General features: G+C 40.6%; 2 protein-coding genes across 4 annotated transcripts in view; one reads left to right on the forward strand and one right to left on the reverse strand.

Annotated features, from left to right (window-relative positions):
* Window positions 1–1528: 1528 nt before the first annotated feature.
* Window positions 1529–4665, reverse strand: LOC148778612 (uncharacterized). The gene is made up of 2 exons (XM_088841523.1): window positions 3734–4665; window positions 1529–3511 (listed from the first exon to the last, which is right to left on the reverse strand). The coding sequence occupies exon 1, from the start codon at window positions 4663–4665 to the stop codon at window positions 3859–3861; it is 807 nt and encodes a 268-aa protein (XP_088697649.1). The 3' UTR covers window positions 1529–3511; window positions 3734–3858.
* Window positions 4173–24760, forward strand: part of UBE2E3 (ubiquitin conjugating enzyme E2 E3) — a 104176-nt gene continuing 83588 nt past the window's right edge. The window contains exons 1-3 of one of the 3 annotated variants that reach the window (XM_055397200.2): window positions 4173–4302; window positions 5791–6009; window positions 7756–7806. In XM_055397200.2, coding sequence (XP_055253175.1) covers window positions 5816–6009; window positions 7756–7806 — 245 coding nt within the window. In that variant the 5' untranslated portion in view covers window positions 4173–4302; window positions 5791–5815. Of the gene's footprint in view, window positions 4303–4603; window positions 4744–5195; window positions 5350–5790; window positions 6010–7755; window positions 7807–24760 lie in introns of those variants that run through there. The other 2 variants (XM_055397198.2, XM_055397199.2) reach the window with 2 other exon arrangements.

Genomic DNA, 24760 nt, shown 5'->3' on the forward strand with positions numbered 1-24760 from the left:
ATTTAAGCCTAGACACAAACTTTGAAGTTGCTTTTCAAACAGCTAGTACTAACTCTCATGCCACTGAAAATGGACATTGGAATTTTTTTTTTTTTATGAGTTTGCCAGCAGTGATTGTAAAGACTGGAAATTGTTTTTGTTATTTTGGTAGGTACTTCATTTTAATTTTCCCTTTTCTTTTTTTGCTGCTTAGCAAGGTTGAGTCCATGGGGTCACAGAGTCAGACACGACTGAGCAACTGAACTGAACTGAGCAAGATTGAGTTGTATACGTGTGTTTTATTGGAGGACAATTACTTTACCATGTTGCGGTGGTCTGTGTGTGTGTGTGTGTTTTAAATAAGGTTAAATGTATTTCTTTTAAAAATTTATCTGTTTAGGAAATTCCCTAGTGGTCGAGTGGTCAGGACTCCGCGCTTCCATTGCAGGGGGCCCAGGTTTGATCCCTGGTCTGGAAACTAGAATCCCACAAGCCCCACGGTGTGGCTAAAGGAAAAAAAAAGAAATTATTTGTTCAAGCCTTTTTTCTTATTAAGGTGCTTATGCTTTCATTTCATGTGTACAAGCTCTTTATGGAATAAAAACATAGCCTTTTTTGGTACTCTTGCTCAGACTTTTGTCAAAGGAGAAAAGCAGAACACGATCACTGAGCTTTGTGCCCTGAAGCCAAATAGAGGTTTAAGCCCGCTTCCCATTTCCAGCTTCCAGCCCAGGGTACGGCACATGGCAGGTTTTGCACACATGACACAGTGGAGCCACACTAGGTGTCAATCGGTGCATTGCACTCTGGAGGTCCAGAGATAACAATGGCAATCTTGGCTTCTTAAACTAAGCCTGGACCAAGAAATGACTTCCTAATAAATCAAAATCTGTTTTTTTTTTTTAATGGATAGAAAAAGATAATTTTATAGCCAGAGGACAAATGGATGCATGTAACTGGATAACATCTGAAACAGCCTAAAACAAAGAAGGGTAAAAGGAAAGGATGTTGAGAAAGGTTGTTGGGTGGAAGGAAGTAAATGAAAGCAACAAAGCAAAGTAACAAGTATTCTACATCCATTGTATATAAGGTATGTTGTTGGCCGCAGTGGGTGATTTAAAAAGATCTGTGGCCCCGCTATATAGTTACTCACTTCAGAAACTTAAGCAAAGCAAATGTGTATTCCTATAGAATTCTTGGTTATACACACACATACTTATGTACACGTGTAACACTGAGACCTATTGAAAAGCATGGGGAAAAGCAATTCCCACATCAGGGAAGTCTAAAGGATTCTGGAACCTGCCTTGTCTCTCCTTGAAATGACCAGGTACCTTATGTCACAGCATTTGTGAGAGGAAGGGAAGAAGAGGTCTTCATGGCAATATTGAATTTTGTATTTTTCCTCTTACTTCTGACTTTCTCAGTGCTGTGAGCTAGAAGTTGGCAGGATCTCATACCAAGAAGAGAAAAAGAGGAAACCAAGAGGGAATGATCTTCTTGCAGTAGCTGAAGTCTACTTTGTTGTACTATTTTGAGGGGTTATATGGGAAAATTTTTATTGCATACTTTATAGAATAATTTGCATTAGGCAAACTCTGTATGCCAACATGAATGCATATAAGACATGGTTCCTATTTTCAAGGGTAAAAGCAGCTGGTTACCTACTATTGTAGGGGCATACCCCTAATGTCTCTAACCTCAACAGAACCATTCATTTTCTTTCTGGTGAATTTAATGATTTTGTGCATGCATGCATGCTCAGTTGCTTCAGTCCTGCCCGACTCTTTCCGATCCTATGGACTGTAGCCCGCCAGGGTCCTCTGTCCATGGGATTCTCCAAGCAAGAATACTGGAGTGGGTTGCCATTTCCTGAGTACTATTTATTGAACATTTATTATGTCCTAGAAAATTTGCCCGGAGCACTGGTTATATTATTACTTAATGATCCTTTCAGGCCCAGTTCATTGTTACTTTTTTTGACCCATACATAACCTCAAGTCTAATTAATAATTTATTCCATGACTCATTTTTAATTGATAATATTAACACATCACTCATTGTGTTCACTCCTTTAATGCAGCACTTCTCATTCTGTAGTCTACATTTCTGGTTGTCCCACTATACATTAAGCTCAGTAAGGGCAGCACCTGTATTTCACTCCAATTTCTTAGCATTCGGTAGTTTCTAAGTATTCTGTTGTGTGAAAATTGTGTGGACCTCCATGACTTCAAACACATGGAAGAATCATGAAATTTTTGAGCCAAGAGAGGATTTACACTTCTACATAGTGAAAGTGAAGTTGCTCAGTTGTGTCCGACTCTTTGCGACCCCATGGACTATAGTCTACCAGGCTTCTCTGTCCATGGGACTTTCCAGGCAAGTGTACTGGAGTGGGTAGCCATTTCCTTCTCCAGGGGATCTCCCTGACCCAGAGATCGAACCCAGGTCTTCTGCATTGCGGGCATATGCTTTACCCTCTGAGCCACCAGGGAAGTCCTACACTTCTACATAGGAGAAAGATTAAACTGGAAAGTGTAACTTGCCTGAGGTCACATGAATCTGGTAAAATGAGATTAGAATCTAGTTGCCTTGCTTTTCAGTTCACTATTGTTTCTTCTATCATGGAAAATGCTACGAAAACATAACTAAATATCCTTATCTCCCAATCTCCCAGCTCCACCCAAACCTCATCAGTCAATGTGCCTTCAGTCTACTTTGGGCCTTCAGTCTACTGTGATACTAGATTTCCTAAAACAATCCTTTTTTTTTTTTTTAATATATAGCTTTCCTCTCACAACTTCACATTCCAAACAGAGAAAAATCCAAACTCCAAATTGGTTGGCATTTGCTAGCACAGTGTAAAAGTTGGGAGAACCTTCTGCCGGTATTTTCACTAACAAGCTCTTTCCACAAGTACACTTTGATCCAGCCCAATCAAGCTGCTTGTCAACACACACACTATGCTCTGTCTTCAACATTCGCGACTTCAATATTCGTTCTGACTAGTGTCCTTCCTTCTAACCAACCTGGTGCACTTTAATTACCTGTTCCCCTTCTGGATCGGTTGCTTCTAACATAGAGTTCAGAGATGTGGCTTTAGTTACGCAGTAGTTGAACGAGTGAATTTTGCGTCCAGCACCTGGGGCATAGACCTCCAAAATGTTCACTGAATGATTGTGTCTTAGGAAAAATCACAGAAATGTAACTTACTCATTAGAATTGTAAGCAATCCTTTAGCAAAACTTTCTATTTGGAGGAAAAATAAGCATATTGGCTCGCTCAGCCGTTTTTTCTTTTTTCCTTTAATTCTATTTCATCTGTTATGACTCTGCCATTCTGTGTGAACTCCACATTCTCCCAGCACCCCTGCCCCTGACACTTGTGGGAGAGGAATCCACAAATTCCTTTGGGGCTCCATCACTGGAGCAAGTTCTCAGGAGCTGAAGAAGGTCTGGGCTGCAAACAGGAAGTTTCTGTACTTCTGGCCACTTTGTTCCCTGGGGCAAAAGCTGCAGAGTCCACCTGGAGACTGAGAATGACAGAACAAAACTAACCTTCACTATCGTCCATCTGCAGCTTTTCTGTGCGGACATTCTGACCCAGTACCACTTAGGGATTTCGCTCTTCAGAACTGGTATCTAGTATGCTCATCAGAAGAGCATCCAGCAAAGCATCAGGTATGAACCCTCCTTACGTCCCTCTTCACTTTAATCGTTTAGAATTTTTAAGTTTTGAAAGCATCCATAGTCACCTGGTCTCGAAATCCTTTTATCTCCTCTCAGTGTCCAAAACCTCATCCTGCCCCCTGCGCTCTCAGGAGGGGCAGGTGGCAGCTTTCCTCTGCCTCCGCGTACCTGGCCTCGTCAACGACACCCATTAATCTTCAATCTTCCAGGGCAGTGGGGGGCTATCGGCCACGCGTGAGCCAGGCCCTTGCCCAGGCATGGGGACCCCGTGGACTACACGGGCCCGTGCGCTAGGAGAGCGGAGTGGGCCAGCCCGGGCATGACCCCAGCTGCAGCCTGTGCGGGCGGGTAGTCCAATGGGCAGCCTCGCTGCGGAGGCGGGCTCAGGCCGGAAGCCGCCCCGCGGCACAGCGGCCCCGCGAGACGGCGCCCGCGCCCCCGCCTCCTCCGGCAAGGGCTCCGCGGCCAAGGGCGGCAGGGGCCGGCCCGCCGGGTCCCCGCCGCGCTCTTTGTCCGGGCCGCGCGCGGGCGGGCGGACGCGTGCGCCCCCCCGGGTGCAGGGAGGCGCGGAGAGGCCGCGCGGGAGCGCGCGGGAGCAGCTCGCGCCCGCCGGCGGCGCGCGCCCCTCCGCCAGGCAAGCAGCGAGCGCGCGCGCGCGCGCCGCCGCCGCCGCGCCCGCCCCGCCCCCCGCGCGCGCCGCGGAACTTGCTGACTGCGCGGCCGGGAGGAGCCGAGCCGGGCGGCGGCGGCGGCGGGAGGCCACAGCGCGCGGGGGGCTCCCGCGGCCCCTCAGCCTCGCCGGGAGCTCGCGCCCTCGCCCCGCCGGGCTCCCACCGCCGCCCCCCTGCTTTCCGAAGGCGCTGGGCGGCGCCACCCTCCGGCCGGAGCCCGGCACTGCACAGCCCCCGCCGACTTTCAATGTTCCACACTCCCCGGCCGGAGCCTCCTCGGCTTCTTTTTTTCCCTGCCCCCCCGTCCCCCCCCCGGCTGCCTCCATTTCCTTAAGGAAGGGTTTTTTCCTCTCTCCCTCCCCCACAGCGTAGCGGCGCGCGAGCGGGCCGGGCGGGCGGCCGAGGTAAGGCGGCGGGGCCGGGGGGCCGCGCGGGGGGCGGCCGGGGCGGCGGCGGCGGCGGGGGCGGGGGCGGGCAGCTTTGTTCGCGCCGGGCGCCCGCGCCGCCGGTGTCCGCGGGCCGCCGCCGCGGGGCCGGCCGCGCGGCTCGCATCACTTGGCGCCCGGCGCGGCGAGCGCTGCCCGCGGCCCCCGCGCGGCCCTCCCCACAAAGGGCCGCCGGGCTGCGTGGCCGCCGCCGGCCGCGGCTCGCCTCGCCGGGCGCGGAAATTTGTTGCACTTCTTGAGGCTTTGTTTGTTTGTTTTTCCTCTGAAGAAAAAAAAAAAAATTTTTTTTTTTTTTTTTTTTTGGTTATTTGGACAAAATGTCGGTCCGTGATGTAAAAATTGAGCGAGGGACCTTGATGGCATGGGGAGCTATGCAGAAGGTGCAGTTTGAATTCTGCTTTTCCCAGGGTGGCAGCTTGGTCTTGGCCGGATGAATCTTCGCTGCTGGCCGTGGCCAGAACAGCTTGTTAGTTGATTTTTTAAATTCCTGAGTGTTGTATTTAAAGGCTTACGTGCACAGAGGCGGAATCACCACCTTAAATAAGCATATGGGCGATTAACAGGGTATGTTTTCCTCTCGGAAGAGGAATTTGGTAGCTTTGACCAATGTCAGTGTGTAAATATTTAGACGTTATTAGTGACTTTTTAACATTTTTCAGCGAGATCTGTTATTTACAGTGTGTCATATGTTATTAATGCTCGTTCCCTAAGTTCCCTGGCAAATCTGTTTCATGCCTTCTGAGAAAGTAGACAATTGATAGATTGTCCAAGGGATGGAAGAAAATGTGAGTGGGTTTTCTAACTTGAGTTCGGTAAATCCCTGAACGCTGCCGTTGTGAGCCACATCACCCCCACTGTAACCTTGCTGTTCGATGAGATAAGTGTGAACACTTTTGAAGCGTTTTCATTAAAACACGATTTTAGGTGAAGATGAAGAGAAGAAAATGCTATTGGTTTCTTTCTTAGACTTACATTTCCTTTCTTTCCCCGTTTGTTCTTTAAAAGTTTTCTAAGGAATAACTTCACCAAGATGTCCAGTGATCGGCAGAGGTCCGATGATGAGAGCCCCAGCACCAGCAGTGGTAGTTCAGATGCAGACCAGCGAGACCCAGCCGCTCCAGAGCCTGAAGAACAAGAAGAAAGAAAACCTTCTGCCACCCAGCAGAAGAAAAACACCAAACTCTCTAGCAAAACCACTGCTAAATTATCCACTAGTGCTAAAAGGTAACGTGTAAAAAAAAAGGATTAAGCACGTTGTCAGTGTGTCTTCCAAATGGACGCTTTTGTTGATTTAACATCAGCAGCAATAGTTCAAAAATATTTGCTATCAGTTTTGTTTGGACTTGAATGAGTTGTCATTCTTTTTAGGTGGTATATAAGCCACCTCCCTAGAATTAGACTTTTAAGCAAACTTGTTCCGTGCTTTGGTAACTTCAGAGAGAGTGTCCTTGAGTAGAGATTGGAGTAACATCTGACATATTAAGGAGTTGGCAAGGAAAATTTGGTGATTCCAGATTAGTTGGTACATTTGAGGATGTTGTCTTTTTATGAATTATATTCATCTTCGTTGAAGGTGACACTTGGAGAGATCAGTGTCTCTCTTCGTGAAACTTAATGATCAGAAATGGTCATGTTTGCTAGAAAATTTTTAAACTCAGGGCCTTGGCTGTATCTGAAGGCAGATTTTAAAATTGTACTTCAAGTCTGTTTTCAGTTTTCACAAGCACGACTTTAAGTCATTCATCTCAGGTTTTACTTTTTCCAGTTAAGCTATGGTCACACCTCCATGTCCTTGTGAGAGTAGGTAAAACCGAAAAGTAGCCCTTTACATGTTAGGTGCACTTGGTGGTTGAGAAGTTTGCATTATGCCTCTCCACTCTGAAATTTGTGGATATGCTTGACATGTTAATACTCAACAGCAGGAGAAGCATATTTAGTTGGATATAAGTGAAAGATCATTTGTTTTCTGTTGATTTATATTTCTGTGATAGTGAAAAAAAGATGCTGTCAATGGGACTCCAATCAGTGGTAGTCGTAAATAGACTACCTGTGAATTTCAGTAATTACACATCAGGTGTTCCTCCAGCATTAGCTGATATCGACATTTTATTGATTTTTGTTGATCTCAACCAAAAGAAAATATAAAAGCTGATTAAATGTTGGCGTTCTGTGGATTTTCACCTCTATTGTATCAATAATCAAGTGTCAGTAACTAGAATATTTTATGAAATAACAGCAGTCCGTGAGATAATTTAAAATCCTTCTCAGTTTCTTACAATCTTGTTGATGAACATATTAAACATATCTTAAGTTTTTAAATCATTGTAAATTTGAATAAAATAAGAACTTCTCTTTTTCCTCTTACCTCAAGGCTGTCTATCTTTTCTCCCAAATTTATTAAATTTAAGAGCTGTACCTAAGGTCAGGGAAAACAGATTTACTTAAATACGAATGCCAGAATTCTTTGAAAGTTTGTCACTGGTAAAAATATTTGTAAATTTCAGACTTTTTTCTGACAGATAAAATATTGTCAAAATTATTAATGTGCACTTTCAGTAGCTTGTTAATTTTTACCATGGTAAAGTGTTTTGGAGTCATTGTCAAATATTCTAGTGGTTTCCCTCCTCCCTCTTGTCTCATTTGCATATAAGCTTGAAAAGAGAATTTCTTTGGTAAAAAGTCCTTTAAAATACAATTTATATCCTTTTCTGAGTACAAGTGGAGGGCTAGTTCTCAAATCAGGTGTGAATGTCTTACTTATTTACAGTAGCAAGTGAGAAAAAAAGCTGCAAAGTTTCTGTTAAGGGATTTGGGTTATGCCTCTGAGAACAAAGAGGAAGCAGCCATGTTAGCATTACTGAAGGCGAAGCCAGCCTTGCATTTAACTGCGTGGTGGTAGAGGGCAGTGTAATTCCCCGGTTATTCTGTAGACTCTGAAAGCCTTTTTGTTTGTTCTCATTTCACTAACAGAATTCAGAAGGAGCTAGCTGAAATAACGCTTGATCCTCCTCCTAACTGCAGGTAAGAAACAAATTTTGTTGTTTTAATTTCAAATTGTGGAAAAATATCCAGAGATTCATGTATCATTGTTGGGTATTTGTGCTGCAGAAGAGGCTACATTTGCTTCTTTTCAGCTTTGCAAGTGGATTGAACAAAAATTGTCTTGGGTGAATTAAATAAATTTGGGAGAAAAAAAACCTTTTTAGAGTGTATCATACATTTTGAACTTATGAATATATTGATTTTGCTTCTTGCTGGGATTAATATGAATGGTGCTGATTTTTACCCTCTTGTAATAGTTCTGTAGTGTGTTTATTCAGAAGTATATTGCAGAAACTTCTAAAATTTTGCTAAGCTTTAAAGTTACTGTTTGTGTGCAATCTGAACTGACCTTCCAAATTTAGAAATTGCTGAGTGTGGTGTTACAAAATGTAAATGCAGTAAACAGGAGTATAGTTGTTTCTGTTTGATTTATTCAGTAACTTGCCTTTAGGACAGAGTTTATGTGGTAAGCTAATGGTTTTAGTTGCTGTTTTCTAGAGAATGCATTGTTGGAATTATTTACATTTTAATCAAATGGTTTAATTACTTGGGAAAATTCTTAGTATTTTTGGTACTAGAAATGTGTGTATAAAAGACAGTGAATGAGTTGGAATTTGTGGGAAGAAGTCATTTCAGTGAAACTCATGTAGAATGATTTAAGATTGTTGGTTGGTATAAGGTGCGTTAAAAGTAACTGGTTTGTAGTTTTTTCCCTGAAATATTATTTAAATTCCTCTTAGCGCTGTTTTTCATCTGTGACTGTATGACTTCCAAAATTCATCAGACTTAGAAAAGCTGTCTTGTAGATAATTTGCATGGAGATAGGTACTCAGAAACCAGAGTGGCTGCTAGAAATAAGGCAGTGTTATGGTTTGATATGAAAGTGTTTTCTTGTCTTACCTATATTTTTCTACAAGTTGTGTTCACTAGTGGTGATCAGACCTATTTCTGAAATCTACTTGAGACATAACAGGATATAATCCAACCACTTATTATTGTGAATGTTAACTGATAAGGTGATATGATGTTTATTTGCTTATATTAATGTTTGTAATCAGACATTTCAATTCAAAACGGAAACATGAATGTAAGCTAATTTTAAACAGATAGTAGTATGTCAGATATCAAAGTAGTACTTAGGAGCTAGCTGCGCTGTCCAGTAATGTAGCCACTAACCACTTGTGGCTATTGACCACTTCGGTTGTAGTCCAAAATGAGATGTTCTGTAAGTGTAAAATACACATCAGATTTTGAAAACAATATGAAGAAAAGAATGCAAAATATTTTACTGATTTTCAGAAAATATTTAATACATGTTGAAATACTGATGTTTTGATGTGTTGGGTTTTGGTTATTTCGGTATATAAAACGTTTTAAAATTAATTTCTTTTTTCCTGTTTTAATACGGTTACTAGACAATTTAAAATTACATATGTGGCTCATGTTGTATTTCTGTTGAACAGCACTGCTTTAGAGAATAAATAAATCAGTATTTCCTTTCAGGCTTCTAAATGGTGTGTCAAATCTGTAGCCATTTAGGGAGGTCAGGTTAAATTTGCTCTCTGTAAGCATTACCTAACGTGTAGAGTGTATTCTGGTATTTCTCATTATAGAAGATGTAAAGATCTATCAGTTCTTTATTGTTTTAAAATTGCCTGTAAGGTCAAACATTTTTTAAAGGTTTTTGTTGATTTTCTTCAAATGGCACAAACTATTAAATAGTGTTCGTGTGTGAATCTAGTAAGCCCAGTAGACACGTGCTGGTTGCCCTGAGAGCAATAGTGTTGCAGTTGTTGAAGAAATATGCTCTGCCTATTTAACCCAGGAATGTTTCCTCAAGGTCACTGACGATTATTGTAGAGGAAGTATAGTCTGTCTTAGAGACAGAAAGTTTAGTTTAATTTGCTTTTATTTTTCTCTTTATATACCAGATTTCCTTTCAGTCCATGAAATAATGCTTCACATTTAGTGATTAGACTAGTGAAATGGTGAACCTTTGGGCTTGCTCATTGAGCAGTAACTTGGCATACATACATCATCTGTGCTTTCCCTCCTCACAGCTTGTGATCACTGTCAACTACTGCAAACGACACCTTTCAGTTCTCTGCTTCTTTTAATGTATGAGTGCTTTTGTGACTGTGTGAGTGATTAATAGAGGAATAAAAAACCATGAGAAAATATCAGTCTTGGTAGGAGACCGGAGACGTTGTTTTTGTTTTTATTAGTTTGGGGACAGTTTTCTTTCATATGCTGGACAAGTGAAATATTCACATTTTTTTGTGTTTTTCTGTAAGTCTTCAGATTCTTTTGGGTGGAAGAACATCTAGGTCTTGTTCTTCAGCAGGAGTTTGGAATAGTAAGGTTTAGTGGAGACATTTTTAGGATTTTTGACAGCTAATTTAAAATTTGTATTTTTACCTTTGTGTCAAATACGTATTTGGTGTTCTTGTAATTCACAGGTGAGAATTTTAGCTTTATGGTGATTGTACAGTTTAAATTTGTTAATTTATAATTAATAGTGGGACTCTATTAATAAATTCTAGAAAATATGTGAGTTCATATTGTCTGAAATCTATGAAACCTAATTATTTTGACTTTCACGTGTAGTTAATCAGAATTCCATTATGGTTTTGAATATGATTTTTACAGGCTTGTCGAAGTATGTGATACATTTAATTTTTCAGAGAAGAATGTAAAGTATGTCTGTACATCGAGAAAAAAACTTGAATGAAATACAAGAAAACTCAACAAAAGCAAAATTACTCAGACTTAAGATTTTTTTCTTAAATCTTTTCCTATGTTTAATTAATAAAATTTTTTTAGTTACTTATATAGCTGTGTCAAATATGTATATATATACCCAGGGTGATCATAGGATAGACTTAATTATTGAATTAAATGTATGGCTTTAAACCTGTCTGAATATATTTGGGTAGTATTGATAAAATGTTATTTCCAGTGATTTGATGGCATTTCAGTTTTTAGGTATTGGAATGCTTTAGGCTGAAGCATTTACAAATATAACACTTAGTGGTTTCAATTTATATTCTTTATTCTAGATTAGAGTGTGAAGAGTTGATGCACCAGTGAGAATGAAGGGAGGTTGTATTATGTGCATTTCCTTATCTGTTTTTAGAGAAAGTTATTAAGTAGAATTGAGTGATGTGCTGTAAGACATTTATATTCCATCTGTTCCCCAGAGGGTGCCCTCTCAGGACTTGACAGGTGGTGGAAGTTTAGAAAGGTGCTGGATTTTTAACTCAGTCTTTTTAATTCTTTTCATATCTGAGACAGTACAAAAACATGCTCTAAAAATATCCTTTACTATGTTCAGATTGAACCTATATTAAAGTAGACATTCAGGGACATTTGTAAATAGTTTTTGGATGTTAGAAAGGCCTTATTGAGAGGGAGGCATTACAGTTTCAAGTTATTGTATTAACATGCAAAACCTGAAAGTGGGTGCTCTGATGCTTGCAAATTTTGCTCATTTCCTCCTTTCTAAAAAATGAACAAAATCAATTAAGTTCTAAACCAGTAGTTGGGAAACCCTGATTTACTCATAAGCCACTGTTGTGGATGAGCTCTGCCTCTTTTTGCAGATTATTACCGCCTTGCACCATTTCTTTGCTGCTCAGGGCTGGTCTTGAGACCAGTAGCATCTGTATCACAGGTGAGGTTTTAGAACCGTAGAATCTTTTAGAAATGTAGAATCTTGCCTAACCCCCCCTGCAAAAGTACTGAATCAGGATCTGAATTTCAACTAGATTTCCAGATGGACTGTATGTATTTTAAGGTTTGAAAAGCACTGATACTTGAGCTGGACTGAGTACAAGTCCCTGCTCTGGCAGTTAATAGCTGTGTTACCTTAGATAAGTTATGGAATATTTCTTTCTGTTTCTTATCTGTATAATAAGAGATTAAAATTATACCCCCTTTATAAATTTGTTGTGAAGATTAGATGAATTTATATGTTTTGAAATTCCTTAATGTGAATTGGGTCAATAACGTGGTTGAGGCGTGGTTAAAGAGCTAGCTTAGTAGTGTGCCTTCACTTTTGCTGGCATTTTCTCCAGTGCATCAGCATCCAACTTTCAGAGTAATTTTATCTTAATCAGCTCTGCACCTATTGGGAATGTCAGGCAGCTAGTTAAAAGCAGTTGCTTGGAACTTGAGTAAAAAAGAAAATAAAACCTAAGAACACTGGGCAAGGTTGAACAAATAGTATATCCTCTTTAAAGAAATATGCTAATGGTTGCTGCTAAGTCACTTCAGTCGTGTCCGACTCTGTGTAACCCCATAGACGGAAGCCCACCAGGCTCCCCCGTCCCTGGGATTCTCCAGGCAAGAACACTGGAGTGGGTTGCCATTTCCTTCTCCAATGCTAATGGTTAATGAAACCTAATTCAGCAGAGAATGCTCTGTCCAGTGGATTATAATAAACTACTTTTAAATACTGGTGATATGTTTTCCCTTTTAAGTATTCCATTATGGGAATTCATAGTTTTACTAAGAATGAGATTATATCAATAATTTTGTAAAATTTAGATTCTGAGTTGATATAATTTGCTAGTTATCTGAACATGACATTCTTTCCTCCTCTGATCTAAGGAGAGATTTTGGAAGCTTTCTTTAGTTGACATATGAAGGCAGGTCATGACGAAAGTGACATGTGAATCTACATAGCTGTGTTGATTGCTTGTGTAATACTTGGTTTTAAATCCTGCAACACATATGGATAGATTGCTTTTTCTTCTTTGTGTATACATTTGATTGTTATTGTTTGTGTTAGCCAAAATGTGCTATGTGAAGGTACGCTAGTTCATAAAACAAAATTGTTTCATTAATCGTCTAGCCCTTTTGTTTTCAACTCTTGAAAAAAATCCTATAATGGCCTTTTTCTAAAAATTAAATCTTAGTTGGATGCTCAGTTTGTAAAATAGTTAAGTAGAGAACTACTCTGACTGAAGGTGTTTTCCAACTGGTCTGTCAAATTGACAGGAATAGAAATTCTAGGCCAAATAATGACTCTAGATTGGAGATCTATGAAATATCCCATATATTCTTTACTTTTTCATAATTGTGTGTGTTTTAATTTTTGGCTTCGCACTGAAACATGTGAAATCTTAGTTTCTCAACCAAAGATTGAACTTGCACACTCTGCATTGGAAGGCAGAGTCTTAACCACTGAACCACTGGGGAAATCCCCATAATTGTCATTTTTAATATGATTGTTCAGAGGTATTTGGCTACCATTTGTATTATAAAAAGAAATTAATTTGCAGTAAAGCTATTTATTTCCCTCATACATGCCAGTGTAGCAGAAAGATTCAGTACTTTGTGACTGAACATTATTTCCAAAAGAGTGGTATAATTGAAAATAATAATCTTCGCCCTCAATAGGTCACATTTTTATTAGGGATCTGTTAAGTTCAGTGCAGATAATGTAATCAGAAAGTGGGTGAAAACTGTGCATTTAAAAAGTTACGTGGTTACTTTGCAGCTACCTGCAAGACTCGAATTGTTTTGTTCTTTTCTGTAGATAAGCTGGTACCTTATTCCCTCCTTGAATGAGTAGCTGTAACAACAGATGGGTATGTTTAGTTATAAGAAAATCAGCACATCATTGTTCCTTAGAGTACAGGGATGCTCCAGTGGATCTTGATCTGCCATTCTCGTCTTTCCTACAAAATTAAGATTAAAAACAATAAAACCACCTGTAGATCTAGAGAACTAGAAAGATATTTTTTCCCCCTATCTATACTGCTTTAACAGGGTAGCTTATTTGGCATTTTAGAATCTAGAAGTAAAAACATCTTTAAACCTTTAATATTTCTCTTTCCCCAGTTCTCAACTGGGGGTGATTTTTGCCTTCTTATTGGCACACCCCACTGCAGTTGTCCTGTGGCACAATTGGCAATGCCTGGAGACTTTTCACAACGGGGGAAGAGGAGCTGCTATTAATGATTTAGTGACTAGAGGTCAGGGATGCTCTTAAACACCCTGTAATACCTAGGTCACCCCCTCCAACAAATATTTTATCTGGCCTAAAATGTCAGTAGAGGTTGAGAAATCCTACTGTAGGTGTTAATTCCAATACCTTGCCTCTTTACGTTTTACATAGTTCATTTATTACTATTTTCCTGTCTTGGTAGTGATGCCTAGTGAATATACATTCTCCTATACTTTCCTCAGAGCTGGTATCTCCATCTTCTGCTTGCTGTAGTTTATCTTATATCATCTGGTATCTCCATCTTTGTGCTTGCTGTAGTTTATCTTATATCATCTGATACGTGGCTTTTTTTTTTTTTTTTTAATGTGAACCTACAGGAATGGCTACGTTGAGTACCTTTAAAATTATGGTCTATTGAGGCCAGAGATACTTATAGCAATATTTTAAATTAATTAACTAGTTTCCTACTACTTCATTATACCCTCTTCATGATTTAGGTTTAGACTGGTTATATCTGTGTGCTACCAGAAATACTGAAGTATCATTGAGTGTAAATAACCATTGGGAAATCATCAAAATTCAGTTTGATTCAGTACATTGAACTGCAAACAGTTTAGAAAGCCATGCTCTTCATCTGATTTTGATTTTTATCATTAAGACAGTACAGAGATTATCCTATTATTGTCACACGTCCATAGTCCTTTATTTCTAACCTGTGGGGCCAGTAATGTTTCAGAATGTGGAAGTTTTCAGACTTTAGAAAGGGAGTGTGATGTAGTTTATGTAACACTGCCAGTGGGATCCGGGGCAGCACTCCATCATCAAACGCATCTGTATTTCTACACCCAAACTGTACTACACCCAGGCGGCACTACAGATAGTTTCAGGTTAGTTCATGTTTGGTGTTGCTGCCAAATTATTTTTCAGTCTTTGATCTTTAGAGCTTCTGGGATATTCCAGAATTTGGGTAGGCAGTTGTGGCCCTGTACTACTACTGTGACAGCGACAAGTGACGCCGGCTGCTTTACTGCACAGTGCAAGGGTGTTTAAAGTCTTGTTCTGCTTTTCTTTCTTTTACCTGTTTCTTCATAGCTGTTTTTAGTTTCTCAGCTTTTATTTTTGGATCCTTGCTTTTTTTTTTTTTTAATTGTCTAACCTGTATGATTAACTAGAAAAGAGTTTAGATTCTTGATTTTAGAGTTTTTTCTCCTTTTCTTTTGAGGTGAAACTATAAGGATCAGTTTCTGAGTTACTCTGTGTATGTTGGATTGCTTTTCTACTTTGCTGTCAGTATTCTCTCTTAATTATTCTGTTCGTTCTGGACATACCAAATTACACAGAAAGGAAGATATCCTTTAATACCTAAGCATGTGTGCATACTAAGTTGCTTCAGTCGTGTCCGACTCTTTCGAGACTCCATGGACTGTAGCCTGCCAGACTCCTCTGTCCATGGGATTTCCCAGGCAGGAATACTGGAGTGGGCTACCATTTCCTTCTCCAGGGGATTTTCCCCACTCAGGGATCAAACCTATGCCTCCTGGGGCTCCTGCATTGCAGGCAGATTCCTTACCACTGAACCACTGGGGAAGTCCATGATACCTAAGCATAGGACTTGCCATCTTTATATATGCATTTGAGTGCAGTTAGGCTGTAAAAGGAGACGTTCAATTTTGCTAAGCTCTTTTGTGTTGCATTAACTTCAACATATAAATGTTTAATTCTTTGACTTGTAAGAAGTCCTCTGTAGGTCCAGGGACTCCTGGGTAGCTCTTCCATGTGCTGGCTGGGATCTGTGCAGCTTACAACTTGTAGCTCTGCCATTTTCAACATGCCCAGGCAGGATAACTAGAGGGTCATGTGCTGGCTGTAAGTGCTTTGGTCTGAAAGTAAGATATGGATTTAATCACATGACCTCAACTAGCTGCAAGGTGGCTGGAAAATGTTGGGGAGCATATGGATATTTAGAGAGAAATTTCTCTGCCTATATTTTGTACAAACTGTGTATACTTCATGAATAGGCAGCTTTCATTCTCACTTCAGAAAAGGAAAGAGGAAATAATTGAGCACCCAGCCTGACACTCTACTGGATTTCCATACTATTCGGTTCAGTCGCTCAGTCGTGTCCGACTCTTTGCGACCCTGTGGACTGTAGCCTACCAGGCTTCTCCGTCCATGGGATTCTCCAGGCAAGAATACTGGAGTGGGTTACTGTTTGCTTCTCCAGGGAATCTTCCCAACACAGGGATTGAACCCGGGTCTCCCGCATTGGAGGCAGACGCTTTAACCTCTGAGCCACTGCCTATTAATATGCTATTTTATTTAATTCCCAAAACAATCCTATGAAGTATCATTCTTGTTAAGATTTCAAAAGGTAATCTGAGAGTTGTCACACATGCATATATATACATAACAGCTCCAGGGCAAAAATCTAGGCTTAGTTTTTACGTAATGGAGAAGGAAATGGCAATCCACTCCAGTGTTCTTGCCTGGAGAATCCCAGGGACGGGGGAACCTGGTGGGCTTCCGTCTATGGGGTCACACAGAGTCGGACACGACTGAAGTGACTTAGCAGCAGCAGCAACAGTTTTGACGTAAATGTAAGCACTTTTGGCTTCTGTACACTGCTGTTTGAGAAATCTGAGTTGTTTAATGGTCTGTAGGTGCATTCTTAGTGTGAGTGTATCCCATTTGTTTGCTTATAGTCTCTTGAAGGATCCAGCATACTCTATGGTTTTAGAACCTGGCAAGTGAGGTTCAGTCGGTGAATTGGAGAAAGAAGACTTTTCTTCTTTGCCTTGGGGGTGCTAGGCTTGCATTAGTGGTATTTTTTTTTTTTTTTTAATCATTCAGACCGAATCATTTTCTTTTTTAGGGAGCATTCCCCAAGTTGCCAGCTCTCTTCTCTATTCTCTTTCCTTGTAAGGAAGAAGGTCAGGGAATGAATATGATCATAACAGAGAAGGCAAATCTTTGTTCTCTGACTTGTAGTTCCTTGTGTAAGGCTTTTCTTTGAGCAAAGGAATGACTTTAAATTTACCTCTCCTTTTTTCTCTGGGTATGATGAAGCAGTCTGTGTTTATGAATTGCTTTGAAACTGGGAGAGAAAGTCTCTACAGAAAAGAATTTCTAGCTTTATGGAGAAAAGTCCCAACCATATAGGATTTTCAGTTCAGTTCAGTTCAGTTCGGTCGCTCAGTCGTGTCCGACTCTCCGCAACCCCATGAATCACAGCACGCCAGGCCTCCCTATCCATCACCAACTCCCGGAGTACACTCAAACTCATGTCCACAGAGTCGGTGATGCCATCCAGCCATCTCATTCTCTGTCGTCCCCTTCTCCTCCTGCCCCCAACCTTTCCCAGCATCAGAGTCTTTTCCAGTGAGTCAACTCGTCGCATGAGGTGGCCAAAGTATTGCAGTTTCAGCTTTAGCATCAGTCCCTCCAGTGAACATCCAGGATTGATCTCCTCTAGAATGGACTGGTTGGATCTCCTTGCAGTCCAAGGGACTCTCAAGAGTCTTCTCCAGCACCACAGTTCAAAAGCATCGATTCTTTGGCGATCAACCTTCTTCACAGTCCAACTCTCACATCCATACATGACCACAGGAAAAACCATTGCCTTGACTAGACGGACCTTGGTTGGCAAAGTAATGTCTCTGCTTTTTAATATACTACCAAGGTTGGTCATAACTTTCCTTCCAAGCAGCAAGCGTCTTCTAATTTCATGGCTGCAATCAGCATCTGCAGTGATTTTGGAGCCCCAAAAAACAAAGTCTGACACTGTTTCCACTGTTTTTCCATCTATTTCCCATGAAGTGGTGGGACCAGATGCCATGATCTTTGTTTTCTGAATGTTGAGCTTCAAGCCAACCTTTTCACTCTCCTCTTTCACTTTCATCAAGAGGCTTTTGAGTTCCTCTTCACTTTCTGCCATAAGGGTAGTGTCATCTGCATATCTGAGGTGATTGATATTTCTCCCAGCAATCTTGATTCCAGCTTGTGCTTCTTCCAGCCCAGCGTTCCTCATGATGTACTCTGCATATAAGTTAAATAAGCAAGGTGACAATATACAACCTTGATGTACACCTTTTCCTATTTGGAACCAGTCTGTTGTTCCATGTCCAGTTCTAACAGTTGCTTCCTGACCTGCATACAGGTTTCTCAAGAGGCAGGTCAGGTGGTCTGGGATTCCCATCTCTTTCAGAATGTTCCACAGTTTATTGTGATCGACACAGTCAAAGGCTTTGGCATAGTCAATAAAGCAGAAATAGATGTTTTTCTGAAACTCTCTTGCTTTCTCCATGATCCAGCGCATGTTGGCAATTTGATCTCTGGTGCCTCTGCCTTTTCTAAAACCTGCTTGAACATCTGGGAGTTCACGGTTTACATACTGCTGAAGCCTGGCTTGGATAATTTTGAGCATGACTTTACTAGCGTGTGAGATGAGTGCAATTGTGCGGTAGTTTGAGCATTCTTTGGCATTGCCTTTCTTTGGGATTGGAATGAAGACTGACCTCTTCCAGTCCTGTGGCCACTGCTGAGTTTTCCAAATCTGCTGGCATATTGAGTGCAGCACTTTCACAGCATCATATTTCAAGACTTGAAATAGCTCAACTGGAATTCCATCACCTCCACTAGCTTTGTTATTAGTGATGCTTTCTAAGGCCCACTTGACTTCACATTCCAAGATGTCTGGCTCTAGGTCAGTGATCACATTATCGTGACTATCTTGGTCGTGAAGATCTTTTTTGTACAGTTCTTCTGTGTATTCCTGCCACCTCTTCTATAGGATTTTAGGAATATCTTAATGCTGACTTCTCAGCAACATGTATACTTGTTATTTTTTAATACTGGTACTAGATATGACTTTTTGTAGAAGTTGGCTTTATATTCAGTTCAGTTCAGTTCAGTTCAGTCGCTCAGTCGTGTCCGACTCTCCGCGACCCCATGAATCACAGCACGCCAGGCCTCCCTGTCCATCACCAACTCCCGGAGTACACTCAAACTCATGTCCACAGAGTCGGTGATGCCATCCAGCCATCTCATTCTCCGTCGTCCCCTTCTCCTCCCGCCCCCAACCTTTCCCAGCATCAGAGTCTTTTCCAGTGAGTCAACTCGTCTCATGAGGTGGCCAAAGTATTGGAGTTTCAGCTTTAGCATCCCTGTTAATTTTGTCTTGTTTATAACCATATAAGTTTATAAACTATATAAGTTTCATAATTTATTTAAGCACTATTTTTCCTAATATTTCATGGCAGTCAGAAGGGAAAAAAGTAGAAGCAGTGACGATTTTATTTTCTTAGGTTATAAAATCATTGTGGACAGTGACTGCAGCTGTGAAATTAAAAAGACTTTTGCTCCTTGGAAGGAAAACTATGACAAACCTAGTGCAGTTCAGTCGCTCAGTCGTGTCTGACTCTCTGCGACCCCATAAATCACAGCACGCCAGGCCTCCCTGTCCATCACCAACTCCCGGAGTTCACTCAAACTCATGTCCACAGAGTCGGTGATGCCATCCAGCCATCTCATTCTCTGTCGTCCCCTTCTCCTCCCGCCCCCAACCTTTTCCAGCATCAGAGTCTTTTCCAGTGAGTCAGCTCGTCGCATGAGGTGGCCAAAGTATTGGAGTTTCAGCTTTAGCATCAGCCCTTCCAATGAACACCCAGGATTGATCTCCTTTAGAATGGACTGGTTGGATCTCCTTGCAGTACAAGGGACTCTCTGTATTAAAAAGCAGAGACATCACTTGGTCAGACAAAGGCATGTATAGTCAAACCTGTGGTTTTTCCAGTAGTCATGTACAGATGTGAGAGACCATAAAGAAAGCTAAGTGCCAAAGACTTGATGCTTTCAAACTGCGGTGCTGAAGAAGACCCTTACGAGTCTCTTGGACAGCAAGAAGATCAAACCAATCAATCCTAAAGGAAATCAACCTTGAATATTCATTGGAAGGGCTGAAGCTGAAGCTCCAGTACTTTGGCTGTCTGACACGAAGAACCTGCTCTTTGAAAAAGACCTTGATGCTGGGAAAGTTTGAAGGCAAAAGAAGAAGGAAGCAGCAGAGGATGAGATGGTTAGCATCATGGATATAAATTTGAGCAAACTCCGGAAGATACAAAAGAGGAGCAGTGGTCTGTGGGGTCCCAGAGAATTGGAGATGACTTAGTGACTGAACAACAACATTTTTCCTATAAACTTGTGAATTTGTACAGATATATTCCTAGATAATAGTATGGGGATTTTCTTTATTCCTAAGAGTCTCTTTAGAAGAGGAGCTGGTCCACCTAGCAAAATGAAAGTGAAAGTCCCTCAGTTGTGTCCGACTCTTCGCAACCCATGGACTATAATTCTCCATGCCAGAATACTGGAGTAGGTAGCCTTTCCCTTCTCCAGGGGATCTTCCCAACCCAGAGATCAAACCCAGGTCTCCAAAATTGCGGGTGGATTCTTTACCAACTGAGCCACCAGGGAAGCCCAAGAATATTAGAGTGGGTAGCCTATTCCTTCTCCAATGAATCTTCCCGACCCAGGAATTGAACTGGGGTCTCTTGCATTGCAGGCGGATTCTTTACCAACTGAGCTATCAGGGAAGCCACATAGCAAAATAGACATCATGTTTTCAGTTTGACCTGCTAAATTTATACAGTTCATTTTAGATTGATGAAACTAACAAGTTTTATGTATCAGATCTGTGTCTTGCATCTTGTCTAAATACTGTATTAAAATTGAATTCTAAAGCTTTCAAATTTTTCTTTCAGTTGATAATGTCATCAGTTTTAGAAGGGTATAAAGGGAAACAGCATAAGCTTGTTTTTTAGCACGTGCTCTGGATGTGATGGTCAGTAAGAAGTGAACCTTAAGTAATAGCAAGAAGATCAAATTTCTAGTGTTATTAAATTTTAAAAATCTCAGCCTCCTCTGTTTGGTCCTCAGTGTATATAATAATTTTTAAATCTTACGGTTATTTGCAACAGATAAAGCTTTGGAAGGAGTTGCAATATTGCTGTATTCATTCTTTGTCCAAGGTTTAGTTTGCCTATTTTGGAGGGATTTGGACCAGTTCTGCCAGTCTGAAGTTTCTTTCCTGCCTCGCTGTCCCAGAGTAAATATACTTTGTCATTCTGTTTAACTTCTAGCTTGTCTGGGGAAAAATAAAGACATCTCTAGTCTGAAATTGCTTTTGGGAGTATAGCTCCACATGTTTTGGTCTGAGTGAAGGGCCTGGGGAAACATGAATTTTGTTACCTTTTTATTTTATTTTCCTTTACTTATAAATCATCATGATGATTCTCCCTTTACATCCATGGGACTTTCTTTTTATAAACACCATTCATGTCCTTTCTAAGGGTGGTTATTTGTAGTTTCTTTGCCATTTACAATCTTATGGGTCCTTTACAAATGGATCACTTTTTTACATTAAATTTTAGTAGGTCAAGAATCCATTTATTTAGGGTCCCCAAGAGAATCCATCTCAAAAGATTGTGGCTACATGTTTTTTATGGCTTCCTGCTGCCTTCTGTAGTCTTCTCAATTTAAGCAGTAGTAACAACAAAATTTAGAGGCCATCTTAAGGCCTTGGCTTTACGGTTTTCTTTTTGTTTCACACTTGTTTCTAAGAAGATTGGTGATATTTGTTGGATTTGTAATATATGTGCTTGTAGTAAATTTACCTTCAGTCACAGAGAGGGAAAAATGTGGCATTTGAATGGTTTGAACACAGCTTTAGATGCATGTGACCAGGTGGAATTCAATGACAGTTTTAACTAGTGCACCTTTAGATTTTCTTTATTTTATTTACACCAGTGTCTGTTTAAAATTTTTAAAGACCTTTCTGTTATATCCTCCCAGATGCTTTATATCCCCATATCCATTAGAGGACTATGCTAAGTATTCATTTTCTTTTATAAGCCCTAAATAAACATGTTGCAAATGATCACTTTTCCCTCCTACCGAGGTTTCTTAATTTTTTAAAATTAACTTTTATTATGGAGAACTTGGAACATGTACAGAAGTAAACAGGCTAGTGTGATAAATAGCCATGTAGCCTTCACCTAGTTTCAATTGTTAACAACTCTTGGCCAATCTTATGTCATCTGTAACCCCAATCATTTCACCGTCCTATATCATGTTGAAGCAAATCTCAGACATCATTTAATCTGCATTTTTAAAGAACAGATATTTCAGGTGTATTTTCAAAAGATAAAGACTTTTAACCCAGTGTCACTAACACATCTAAAAAATATCATCAAAATTCTTTAATCAGTCATATTCAGATTTACAAATGTCTTAAGGATTGTCCACCTTCGTTTTTCAAAGGTAATTTGAATCAGTATCCGAATAGACACATTGTAATTGGTTGATGTGTTTTATATATCATCCAGTCTTTAATTTCTTTTTGTTTTTGTCTTTCCCCTTTTCATTTTTGCAGATTATTTAAATGAAACAGGGCTCAGTTTTTAAGTCTGGATTTTGCTTGTTGCACTCTGACTGCAGAGTTTAGTATCTTTTTGTAAGCGTTTCCTGTAAGTTTGGGAGTTAGGTCAGGCTTGTTAATATTACCAAGGGATTACCATCCCCCCCCCCTTTTTTTTTTTTTTTTTTGACAAAACTGCTTCATAGGTGGTGGTGAGCTATTTCATCAGGAAGTATGAAAATCTGGTTGTCTTTTTGTGATGCTGGTGGCCACTGGAATACTTATCGAAACAGAAACTTGCCCGTATCTTCTGTTTGGTCACCAGTCTGGTAACTTCCATAGTGAAGGCAGAGTAAGTACTTAATTCTCCCTTTTGTTTATCAGATTTATTTTTTCCTCTTTTTCAAGATAGTGAGTTGGTTACCTCTCCTTTTCTGATCTGTGAACTTGTATTTGTTTTCTTTCATTCAATCGCAGTCCTTCAGTATATGGCCACTGTTAGGAAACTTTGCATGCGTAGAAGTTGCATGGACATACTTGGTGGTAACATAATGCAAACGCGTGTTATTCAGCTCAACCATTGCCCTAGGTGTTATTTTGAAAACTGAATATTTCTTGAAGCTGTCACTGTAAGCATAAGATATTCTCCTGGCCATATCTTAATTTGTGAAGGGATAATCAATGTTTTCGGAGAAGGCAATGGCAAGCCACTCCAGTACTCTTGCCTAGAAAATCCCATGGATGGAGGTGCCTGGTAGGCTGCAGTCCGTGGGGTCGCTAAGGGTCAGACACGACTGAGCGACTTCACTTTCACTTTTCGCTTTCACACATTGGAGAAGGAAATGTCAACCCACTCCAGTGTTTCTGCCTGGAGAATCCCAGGGACGGGGCAGCCTGGTGGGCTTCTGTCTATGGGGTCACACAGAGTCGGACACGACTGAAGTGACTTAGCAGCAATCAATGTTTTAGTAACTAAAATTCCTATATTAGAACTATAAGTCTTTTTTAAGTTCTGAATTAAAATAGATTAAGGTGGGATGCAAAGACCTTTATCAGAATCAAATTAATCACAAGAATTAATTTTAAAATGAACTTTATCTTATCTAAATATACAAGAAAAGCAGTGTTGTTTGTGCATTTACAGTTTTTCTTATCAGTGTCCCCTTCAGCATTTTGGAGTGCGTTGTGGTTTGCCTTGGACTTCCCAGGTGGCACTAGGGGTAAAGAACACTCCTAATGCAGGAGAGGTAAGAGATGCGGGTTTGATCCCTGGGTTGGGAAGATCCCCTGGAGAAGGAAATGGCAACCCACTTGAGTATTCGTGCCTGGAAAATCCTATAGACAGAGGATCTTGGTGGGCTACAGTCCATGGGGTTTAGAGAGTCAGACACAACTGAAACGACTTGGTGCTCAGCAGCATGTGCTTTGCTTTAGAAGACACTGAGCATCTTTGGACTTAATGCTGGTAGGGCCTCTCCCAGTTATTGTGGCCACCAGAACGCAGCTCCTGCTCCCTTTTCCAAATGTCCAGTGGGTGACTACAACCATGAAGTTAAAAGACGTCTGCTCTTTGGAAGGAAAGCTATGACACACCTAGGCAACGTATTAAAAAGCAGAGACATCACTTGGCTGACAAAGGTCTGTGTAGTCAAAGCTATGCTTTTTCCAGTAGTTGTGTAAAGATGTGAGAGTTTGACCATAAAGGAGGCTGAGAGCCAAATAATTGATGCTTTTGGACTGTGGTGCTGGAGAAGACTCTTGAGAGTCCCTTGGACTGCAAGGAGATCAAACCAGTCAATCCTAAAGGAGATCACCCTGAATATTCATTGGAAGGACTGAGGCTCCGATACTTTGGCCATCTGATGGGAAGAAGTCAACTCATTGGAAAAAACCTTGATGCTGGGAAGGATTGTGGGCAGGAGAAGAAGGAGGCAACAGAGGCTGAGATGGTTGGTTGGCATCACCAACTCAATGGACATGAATTTGAGCAAACTCTGGGAGATAGTGAAGGACAGGGAAGCCTGTCATGCTGGAGTTTGTTGGGTTGCAAAAAGTCAGAGACAGCTTAGAAACTGAACAACAGCAGGGGGAAAGGATTAACGCTTTCAGTTGCAAATTACTGGTCTAAATTCCACATTGTAATGATACCCAATCATAATATTTTAATAAAAATATTTTTGTGTAGCATTGCTTCAAGTAATGTATAATTTTTAATAGACTTCCTATGTAAAATCTATCATGACCAAATATGTATGATTTTACTGCATATGAAATTGTCTTTTATGCAAAAATTAGTTTCTTTCTGTAGCATTTTAATTTTTTATACTTTCCCCAAACTCTGAAATCTTATACTAAATTTAAGCTTTTTGTATGATCTTAACATGTTCATATACACACTCTCTGGCAAATACGTTTCTTTACATATTCTTTTGATCTTTTTATTATTAGTGAGTTTAGTTTTATTTACAGGAAAATCTGAAAATAAAAATGGGGTTTTTCTGCTAGCCCATTGCCTGAAACTGGGCCTTTTCATTTTATCTCATGTCTCTAATTATTAACCTCATGCT

This window comes from Moschus berezovskii, chromosome 2 (genome assembly GCF_049115385.1).
Source record: "Moschus berezovskii isolate FMDL1 chromosome 2, NW_MosBer_1.0, whole genome shotgun sequence".
Taxonomy (NCBI): domain Eukaryota; kingdom Metazoa; phylum Chordata; class Mammalia; order Artiodactyla; family Moschidae; genus Moschus; species Moschus berezovskii.

Bases quoted from the DNA above. Each gene is read 5' to 3' on its own strand.
- LOC148778612 (XM_088841523.1), bottom strand. From the start codon at position 4,665: ATGGAGGCAGCCGGGGGGGGGACGGGGGGGCAGGGAAAAAAAGAAGCC.